The 11,390-nt window shown below is 46.8% G+C and overlaps 1 protein-coding gene across 2 annotated transcripts in view; it reads left to right on the forward strand.

Annotated features, from left to right (window-relative positions):
* Positions 1-5,567, forward strand: part of GRIPAP1 (GRIP1 associated protein 1) — a 127,174-nt gene extending 121,607 nt beyond the window's left edge. For both annotated transcript variants that reach the window (XM_063936083.1, XM_063936084.1), the window contains one exon: positions 4,086-5,567. In XM_063936083.1, the coding sequence (XP_063792153.1) occupies positions 4,086-4,175 (90 nt within the window). In that variant the 3' untranslated portion in view covers positions 4,176-5,567. The remainder of the gene's footprint in view (positions 1-4,085) is intronic.
* Positions 5,568-11,390: the final 5,823 nt, after the last annotated feature.

The following is an 11,390-nucleotide window of genomic DNA, read 5'->3' on the forward strand; positions in this document are numbered from 1 at the left end:
AAAAGTCGACATAGGTTTTTCATTGTTTTTTTTGTTTGTCGACATAAACACCGTATAAGTGTACCGCGTCCCCTCGCATGGCTCGCTACCCCCTCCTAGTCCACTGGCATGGTAAAGTATGAACAAGTCGGTTGCAATGTCTTATTTTTGACCTGTCGGTATTTTGACCATCGGTCAGTGGTTGTCGGGAGTGTGATTGTAGGTAAGTTGACCACATCACAATCAGGGTGTACACACTGTATCACATACTGCTGCTTCACATTGTTTTTTTTTAGATTGTCAAAGTCAAACTTAAGACTTGTTGAGGACGTGAGGATTGTTAATTATATCCTAATATATTACAGTGAGGCAACCTCTCCAAGGAAACTATTCCAAATATATGTGACAAAATGTAACAAACATGAAAAGTTACAAATCTATTAGCTGTGTACATAAACCTACAACATATATACATACATACACACACGCTTACATACACGCATGCATGCATACATACATACATACATGCATACATACATGCATGCATACATACATACATGCATACATACATACACACACGCATACATACTTACATACACGCATATATTCACACATACATACATACACGCATACATTCACACACATACATACACATTCACACACGCATACATACATACATACATACATACAAACATTCATACATACACATGCATACATTCACACATACATACATACATACATACACATTCACACACATACATACATACATACACATACAAACATTCACACACTGACACATCCATACATTTTCACACACATACTTACAAACATACATTCACACGTACGTACGTACGTACGTACATTCACACACACTGACACATACATACATACATACATACATACACATACATACATACATACATTCACACACACACACACTGACATACATACATACATACATACACATACATTCACACACATATATATACATACTCACACATAAATACACATACATACATACAAACATACATACACATATATACATTCATACACACACACACACACACACACACACACACATACATACACACACACACATACATTCACACACACACTGACACATACATACATACATACATACACACATACACACACACATACATACATACAAACATTCATACATACATACATACATACACATAAATACACACACATACATACATACATACATACATACATACATACACATACATACATACATACATTCACACACACACACTGACATACATACATACATACATACATACACATATACATTCACACACATATATATACATACTCACACATAAATACACATACATACATACAAACATACATACACATATATACATTCATACACATTCACACACACACACACACACACACATACATTCACACACACACTGACACATACATACATACACACATACACACACACATACATACATACATACAAACATTCACACATACATACATACATACATACATACATACACATAAATACACACACATACATACATACATACATACAGACACACACACATACACATATATACATACACATAAATACACACACATACATACATACATACATACATACATACAGACACACACACATACACATATATACATACTCACACATACATACATACATACATACATACATACACTCACACACACACACACACACACATACACATGCAAGAGAATTCATATTCTATCAGCTAGTCCGAGGAATTGGTGTAAGGACTATTGTTTAATAATTTGAATGTATATTCATCCATGTATACACCTCCCCGCACACAGCGGAGCAGGAGCCGGGTATACAGCAGGCTATACACTGGTGAGATACTCTGACAGCTGGAGTATATTGGGAATGATTATTATCAGCCAGCAGTGTAAGGGGATGTCTTAGCCCATTACCTGCACACAGTATGGGGAGGAATATTAGCAATCAGTGACTTCATCGCACCTACAGCATACAGCTCTATATATCCAGCAGACAGAACGGGTCCGGGCCCAGCGTGGAGAACAGGGGGAGGGAGAATATAGTCAGGAACACGCCCGATAGGATCAGGTTTAGGCCATCTGTGTTACACGGGAATAGGGGAGCAAACCAAAAAAGCAAAATGACTGCACCCGGAACGAGCCGTGCTGCAATGGTGCTGAGCACGGTGGCCTGGTTCAGCTGCTGCTGGGGACATTGTGGGGGGGTTTGACATAGTTTTTGGGGAGGAGGGGGCGTCTTCTCGGTACCCAGGCCAGTCAGCTGATGTGAACATCCGGAGATTTGGTGCAAGTGCAGGAACACAGAAACTGGCCAAATACTGGAACGTCTGTGCCGACCTCATGTGCAAAGGATGTGAGATGTGCTAAAACTACACATCCCAGCATGCTCTGCAACAGTTTTAGCATGGCTGAAGAGCAAAACTGTGGCAGAGAATGCTGGGATGTGTAGTTCTACAACAGCTGGAGAGTCGCTTATTGGTCACCCCTAGGCTAGTGAAATAAATAGGCTCCATATTGACCCTAAGCTGAACCCCATTGGTATCCGGACTCCAGGTCGACAGCACAAAGGTCGACACACCGTAGGTCGACGCCAATTGGTCGACACACCTTAGGTCGACATGGACAAAAGGTCGACAGGAACAAGGTCGACATGAGTTTTTCACAATTTTTTTCTTTTTTTGAACCTTTTCATACTTTACCGTTCCAATCGTAGTCCACGTGGATCGTTAAGTGTGCCGAGCGAAGCGGTAGCGGAGCGAAGGCACCATGCCCGAAGCATGGCGAGCGAAGCGGTGCACTAATTGGGGGTCCCGGTCACTCTACGAAGAAAACGACGCCAAAAAAACATAAAAAACTCATGTCGACCTTTTTTCCATGTCGACCTTGTTCCTGTCGACCTTTTGTCCATGTCGACCTTTTGTCCATGTCGACCTAAGGTGTGTCGACCAATTGGCGTCGACCTAAGGTGTGTCGACCTTTGTGCTGTCGACCCTCAGTCCCAGACCCACCCCATCTGTGTCACCCCTGTCTGTCTACCCCTCCCCTTTAGAATGTAAGCTCTCAAGAGCAGGACCCTCTTCCCTCATGTGCTTATCCTTTCTCTTACTTTAATAATCTTCAACTGGATCAACTCCAGCAGTCTTCTGCCACCTGATACTTATTCCAGTGTCATCTGCTGATGTAACTATGTGTATTTACCCTGTACTTGTCCTATACTGTCATCAACTGTAAGTTGCTGTTTTCCTGTTTGATTATTTATGTACTCTGTAATTGGGCGCTGCGGAACCCTTGTGGCGCCATATAAATAAAGGATAATAATAACTTCTACCTAGCGTCTGTGATCACTAGGGTGCCCGCTCCTCCCCAAATGTGCACACTCCTGGTGATTGGTGCAAGTGTGCTCCCACGTTCCACTAAGCCTCCCAATTTTTGATTGGCTGATAAGAGATAATCTATCTGCCCCTCACTCCCATGCACACAGGCGGCAATTCAGTCATCAGGCGGAGACCAGTGGCCTACTCTCTGTGGTGTACACGGAGGACGAGAGAAGGTCACACAGATATCAGGCTGCCAGTGTGCAAGGAATCCATCCCATTGATTTTCTGATCACATAGAACCTGCAACCTGGGAATAGCTACATGAAAAGCCTTTTGCTGCTGCTGCTGGGAGATGCAGATTTCTTCAGTTTTCTTTTAACCTTCATGTAAGCACAGTAGGAATCCACGTGACGGACATGCTCGCAGGCGCTCCAGGGGAGGGGGCTGGCGAACGTGATACTGCCCCTCCACCCATCTTCTGTCCATCGAATTATACTATAAGGCATTTCCTCAATACTAGTACAGGTGCTTAGTAATGAGATTTATCCTTCAGTATGAGTCCTCTTGGCCAATGCTGTGTAGACTATGGAACCTGCGGCCCTCCATCTGCTGTGGAACTGCACATCCCAGCATGCCATGCCACAGTTTTGCTATTAAGGCATGCCTTACTGTTTGTAGACCGGTGCAGCTACCCCTCTTTAGTCTGTAAGTGGTATGACCCCATCTCTGTCTCCCTTGCAGGACCTAGAAGCCCTCTCACAGGAGATCGTCCGACTCAGCAAGGAATGTGTGTCGGCGCATGAGACCCTCCAGACTCCCTCCAAAAGCTGAAGACTGGACTCTGGTTCCTCGTCGACGATCTCAGATTTTGAACTAGCATAGCCCCACCTCCTCAATTCCCGTTCCCCATTACATCCGCATCTTCTCCTCAATCCTAGTCTTAATCCTGCTTGTGCATTCCATGTATGTGTATGTCCGTCTGCCTCCTAACAGCCTCTTCTCATCCGTATGCCGCGGAGTAAGGGTGGGTTCCAAGTTACAATGTACAGGAGATTTGCACAGATCTGAAATAATATATACTGTAGATAGGCCTCACTGCAAACAGTGTCCTTACTCTAAGCTCCCTTTTTATTCTGCTCACCCCTACAGAAGTGGTTATTTTATATTGATGTTCCCTACCCACTGCCTCTTAAACACAATGTCCTCCCAGCTTCTACTATGTCCATGGTGTTGACCATGTATGACCCCTGTGGACCTTCCACCATACATCGTCCATGCAACATAAACCAAGGTTACTCAGACTTTTCTAGGTGTCCCCAGCACGCCATGTTAGCAGAACTTCCTTAATCATGCCTCGGTGAATTGATATAATGGACTGATCAGTAATTAGGGGTGAGCTGCAGAAGCGGTTAGCACCACCAAATGCACATGTGGCTGTTGCAGGAGATGTGCGGTGTTCAGGTCCGCCAGTCACGGAAGGCCCATATACTAGTCCCAGGATTACGTGATTTGGACCTGTAGACCCCTTTTGTGAGGCTCTGTCCAGCTAGGGTGTTTTTGGAGGGTATCTGAAGTACTTTATGGTTCATGTTCTCTCCAAACACACCTCGTGCTCTAGCTCAATTGGGATTTAAAAACGTAAGCGCCTGCTTTGTTCAGGAATGGCTATGTGCAGACATGGTGTATCGGGACAGACCTAGCCTCATTTGAGCCTGCATGCTCCCACGCTGAGGTCCACAAGCATGGTCTGAAACCCACAATCTCATCTAGGCCGAACCTTGAGGTTCATGTTCTGTATATCGTGGGAGGCGCTGCACCGTCCGCATAGAGTCAGGCTCTGCCTGGCGTGAGGTTCTCCTTTATATATAATGCACCTTGTAAAATGACTTGTATATATCATCGTGTGTGTAATTGTTAGTCTGTGTCTTACCGCAAGGAAGGAGCGGGACCCTATTTACACTGGAGACGTGTTATCGGTGGCCGGTCAGCAGTGACAGATGTGTATTTTAATGACTGTTTTCTGGACACTTTCCTTTCTTTATAAAAAATAAAGGGCAGCTGTGCGCCGAGCTAGGCGGTGGCAGCGTGAGTGCGGTGAGCGCACGGCGGCGATCACGTAGGGATGCGACTCTTAAGCAGCCATATTGTAACGTCATGCATGCCACCTGCCAGCACAGGACTGCAACATGTACATGACTGGAAATAAAGTGTTATCTATTCAGAGTGCGGTGTTTGATTCACATCTGGTAAACGTTAATAATCCACTGGAGCAAAGCTTTGTGGTTGAGCCGGTTGCCCAAAATCGAAGTGAAAGTAGCGCCCAAGACGACCTAAGATCATTGATCGCGGTAACAGGTTCCATTGGGATTGGAAGAGATCCTCTTGCTGGATCCATGCTCTGAATGGTCAGATGTTGTCTAATACGGCCACCTACGTCTGTGGCCACATTGCACACCGGTCTTGTCCCTCTGTCTGAGCGCAGGGATTGGCTCTTGAGTGGCTGGCACGAAGCAGGCTTGGCCATGCTGTGGCTTCTACAGGCCTTGGCACCCACTGCCTGACGAGCCACAAGCGGCCTATCTAAGGAGGTGGCTTACTGATACATCATGGTGTAAGGCAGAGATTCCAAAACGCCGCCATTACAGTCCAGGTTTTAAGGATATGCTTGCTTGAATTTAGATCGTTAAATCAAATTGACTGAGATCAAGCAGGAATATCCTTAAAACCTGGATAGTAATTGCGGAGTGTGGGAAAATCTGGTGTAAGGATTTCATGCCTGCTGCTGTGATTTTTATAAGGGGTAACAAACACTAAAGTGTAAACGGAAAGACGATTAGAAGTCACTTTGTATTTCTTCCAAGGGATAAGGTTGCACGCTGTGTGTTATTAACTTATGTTATGCATTATAAAAGTGCTGATGTGATATATATATATATATATATGTGTATATATATATATATATATTTCTCTGGCGTCCTAGTGGATGCTGGGTACTCCGTAAGGACCATGGGGTATAGACGGGCTCCGCAGGAGACTGGGCACTCTTAAAAGAAAGATTAGGTACTATATCTGGTGTGCACTGGCTCCTCCCTCTATGCCCCTCCTCCAGACCTCAGTTAGTATCTGTGCCCGGCCAGAGCTGGATGCATCCTAGGGGCTCTCCTGAGCTTCCTAGAAAAGAAAGTATTTGTTAGGTTTTTTATTTTCAGTGAGATCTGCTGGCAACAGACTCACTGCTACGTGGGACTGAGGGGAGAGAAGCGAACCTACCTGCTTGCAGCTAGCTTGGGCTTCTAAGGCTACTGGACACCATTAGCTCCAGAGGGATCGAACACAGGCCCAGTCCTCGGTCGTCCGGTCCCGGAGCCGCGCCGCCGTCCCCCTTGCAGAGCCAGAAGAACGAAGAGAAGTTGAAAATCGGCGGCTGAAGACTCCGGTCTTCATTAAGGTAGCGCACAGCACTGCAGCTGTGCGCCATTGCTCCCTTAGCACACCACACACTCCGGTCACTGATGGGTGCAGGGCGTTGGGGGGGGCGCCCTGGGCAGCAATTAGATTACCTTACTTGGCGAAAAGCACATAATACAGTCTGATAAACTGTATATGTGCAGTAACCCCCGCCATTAAAGTACATAAAAGGACAGAAGCCCGCCGCTGAGGGGGCCGGGCCTTCTTCCTCAGCACACCGGCGCCATTTTCTCTTCACAGCTCAGCTGGAAGGAAGCTCCCCAGGCTCTCCCCTGCAGTATCCTGGTACACAAAGGGTAAAAAAGAGAGGGGGGGCACATAAATTTAGGCGCAAAACTGTGTATATAAGCTGCTATAGGGGAAAAATCACTCAGTATAGTGTACATCCCTGTATTATATAGCGCTGTGGTGTGTGCTGGCATACTCTCTCTCTGTCTCTCCAAAGGGCCTGGTGGGGGAACTGTCTTCAAATAGAGCATCCCCTGTTTGTGTGGTGTGTCGGTACGCGTGTGTCGACATGTCTGAGGTAAAAGGCTCCTCTAAGGAGGTGATAGAGCGGATATGTGTGTGGGAGGGTGTCTCCGTCGTCAACGCCGACACCTGTTTGGATATGTGTAAGTGCTGAGGTAAAATTATTGCACAAAAGGTTAGGGAACAGAAAGGAAATCTACCCTGGTCTGTCCCTATGTCACAGAGTCCTTCAGAGTCTCTCTATGTTCACTATCCAAAATAACAAAGTATCGACACGGAGTTTAACTCCACTGACGACTACGATAATGCAAAGTTACAGCCAAGAGGGCTAAAAGATATTCAATATATGATTATTGGAATAAAAGATGATTTGCATATCACTGATGACTCATCTGTCCCTGACACGAGAGTACACATGTTAAGGGGAAGAATGCTGAGGTAAATTTCCCTCCTCTCATGAGGAAAAAGAGCGGGAATCTCCAGACAAGAGACGGCAGCTTCCCACAAGAGAATTCTCATGCTGTATTCTTTCCCCACTAGGGCCAGGATGTGTTGAGAATCTTCCCCTTGGGTTTCCTGTTTGCACTAGCTATTCTCAGGGATCCTGCAGATAGTGTGCACATTCTAGTATACTACCCAGACCGGCGATTGTGTCGGCATGGGTTTATAGCGCTGTGGCAGCGTGGACAGGTACCTTATCAGCAGAGATTGAGACCCTAGTATGCATATAAATATTTTAAGATGCTGTCTTAAGTGATAGATATATAATTATAAAGCATGCCCAAAGGGACATGAGTATACTGGGTCCTAGAGACAAAAGCTATGTCGATTTCTGCTTGACGTGTCCTGTAGAATATACATTGGACAGATGATGCCGACTTAAGAGGCATATGGAAGGCTGAGGATTGTGTGGAGAAAGGTTCTCGGGCCTGGTCTCCACAGCTATAGCTGGTAATTCTGATATTTTGCCTTATATTCCTGCAAAGCCTAGGAAAGCACGACATTATTAAATGCAGCTTTTCGAATAAAGAAACAAGAAAGTCTGAGGTGCGTCTTTTCTTGTCAGAGCCGGGGGCAGAGGAAAGAAGCTGTACAACACAGCTAGTCCCAAGGAACAGAAGTCCTCCCCGGCCTCTACAAAAATCCACCGCATGTTGCTGGGGCTCCACAGGTCACAGGTGGAGCTAGGCCCGGTGGGGACACGCCTTCGTAAGTTCAGCCACAAGTGGGTTCACTCCCTGTTAGATCCCTGGGCAATAGAAATTGTATCGCAGGGATACAGGCTGGACTGTGAGAAGATGCCCCCTCACCGAGGACCCGGCGGGCTTCCCCCCAAGAGAGGGAGCCAGTGTTAACTGCAATTCGTAAATTGTATCTTCAACAGGTGGTGGTCAAGGGTCCCCTCCTTCAACAAGAGGGTGTTATTATTCGACCATGTTATAATCCCGAAACCAGACTGTTCGGTTAGACCCATATTGTATTAAAATCCCTGAACATATACCTGAAAAGGTTTAGGTTCAAGATGGAATCGCTAAGAGCGGTCATTGCAAGCCTGAAATCAATCGGGACATAAGGGATGCATACCTTCGTGTCCCCATTTATCCACCTCATCAGGCGTACCTCAGAATTGCGGTACGGGATTGTCATTACCAATTTCACCAAGGTAATGGCGGATATGATGGTGCTCCTGCGGAAGCAAGGTGTCACTATTATCACATACTTGGATGATCTCATAAAAGCGAGATCAAGAGAGCAGTTGCTGGACAGCGTATCACCTTCTCTGGAAGTGAAACTGCAACACGACTGGATTCTATATATTCCGAAGTCGCAGTTGGTTCCTACAGCTCATCTGCCTCGCCTAGGCATGATCCTAGACACAGACCAGAAGAGGGTTTATCTCCCGATAGAGAGAGCTCAGGAGCTCATGACACTGGTCAGGAATCCATTGAAAACCAAAACAGGTGTCAGTGCATCACTGCACTCGAGTCCTGGGAAGGATGATGGCATCATACGAGGCCATCCCCTTCGGCTGGTTCCATGCAAGGACAATGGAACTTACTGGACAAGTGGTCCGGATCACATCTTCAGATGCATCGGTTAGTCACCCTATCCCCCAGGGCCAGGGTGTCTCTCCTGTGGTGGCTGCGGAGTGCTCACCTTCTCGAGGGCCGCAGATTCGGCATTCAGGACTGGGTCCTAGTGACCACGGATGCAAGCCTCCGAGGGTGGGGGGCAGTTACACAGGGAAGAAAATTCCAAGGTTTGTGGTCAAGCCAACAGACTTGCCTTCACATCAATATCCTGGAACTAAGGGCCATATACAACGCCCTAAGTCAAGCGGAGTTCCTGCTTCGCGACCAACCGGTTCTGATCCAGTCAGACCGCAGGGGCTCATTTAAACCGCCAGGGTGGCACAAGGAGCAGGGTGGCGAGGGTAGAAGCCACCAGAATTCTTCGCTGGGCGGAGAATCAAGTAAGCGCACTGTCAGCAGTGTTCATTCCGGGAGTGGACACGACCTCCACCCGGGAAAGTGGTGACTTCATCAGGAAGTCTTCACGCAGTTTTGCAAATTGATGGAAACTGCCTCAGGTGGACTACATGGCGTCCCACCTCAATAAAAAGATAAAAAAAGGTTTTACGCTGGGTCAAGGGACTCTCAGGCGATAGCTATGGTCGCACTAGTAACACCGTGGGTGTTCCAGTCGGTCAATATATTCCCTCCTCTTCCTCTCAGACCCAAGGGCTGAGAATTGTAATAAACGGAGGAGTGTGAACAATATTCTTTGCTCCGGATTGGCCAAGAAGGACTCGGTACCCGGAACTGCAAGAAATGCTCTCAGAGGATCCATGGCCTCTGCCTCTCAGTCAGGACATGTTGCAACAGGGACCCTGTCTGATCCAAGACTTACCGCGGCTGCGTTGGACGGCATGGCGGTTGAACGCCGGATCCTAGCGGAAAAGGGCATTCCGGATGCAGTTATTCCTACGCTGATAAAGGCTAGGAAAGACGTGACAGCAAGACTTTTTCACTGTATATGGCGAAAATAGGTTGCTTGGTGTGTGGCCGGGAAGGCCCTACAGAGGAATTCCAGGGGGGTCGATTCCTGCACTTCCTACAGTCAGGAGTGACTATGGGCCTAAAATTAGGATCCATAAAGGCCAAGATTTCGGCCCTATCCCTTTATTCTTTCAAAAAGAACTGGCTTCACTGCCTGAAGTTCGGACGTTGTTACAGGGGTGCTGCATATTCAGCCCCTTTTGTGCCTCCAGTGGCACCTTGGGATCTTAACGTGTGTTGGATTCCTAAAATCCCACTGGTTTGAGCCACTTAAGACCGTGGAGCTAAAATATCTCACGTGGAAAGTGGTCATGCTTTTGGCCTTAGCTTGGACTAGGCGTGTGTCAGAATTGGCGGCTTTGTCATGTAAAAGCCCATATCTGATCTTCCATATGGAAAGGGCAGAATGGAGGACTCGTCCCCAATTTCTCCCTAAGGTGGTATCATCGTTTCGTTTGAACCAACCTATTGTGGTGCCTGCGGCTACTAGGGACTTGGAGGATTCCAAGTTGCTGGACGTAATCCGGGCCCTGAAACTTTATGTTTCCAGGACGGCTAGAGTCAGAAAAACTGACTCGCTATTTATCCTGCATGCACCCAACAAGCTGGGTGCTCCTGCTTCAAAACAGACTATTGCTCGCTGGATCTGTAGCACGATTCAGCTTGCACATTCTGCGGCTGGACTGCCGCATCCTAAATTAGTAAAAGCCCATTCCACGAGGAAGGTGGGCTCTTCTTGGCGGCTGCCCGAGGGGTCTCGGCTTTACAACTTTGCCGAGCTGCTACTTGGTCGGGTACAAACACTTTTGCAAAATTCTACAAGTTTGATACCCTGGCTAAGGAGGACCTTGAGTTTGCTCATTCGGTGCTGCAGAGTCATCCGCACTCTCCCGCCCATTTGGGAGCTTTGGTATAATCCCCATGGTCCTTACGGAGTACCCAGCATCCACTAGGACGTCAGAGAAAATAAGAATTTACTCACCGGTAATTCTATTTCTCGTAGTCCGTAGTGGATGCTGGGAGCCCGTCCCAAGTGCGGACTCTCTGC

This window comes from Pseudophryne corroboree, chromosome 8 (assembly GCF_028390025.1).
Source record: "Pseudophryne corroboree isolate aPseCor3 chromosome 8, aPseCor3.hap2, whole genome shotgun sequence".
Lineage (NCBI taxonomy): Eukaryota > Metazoa > Chordata > Amphibia > Anura > Myobatrachidae > Pseudophryne > Pseudophryne corroboree.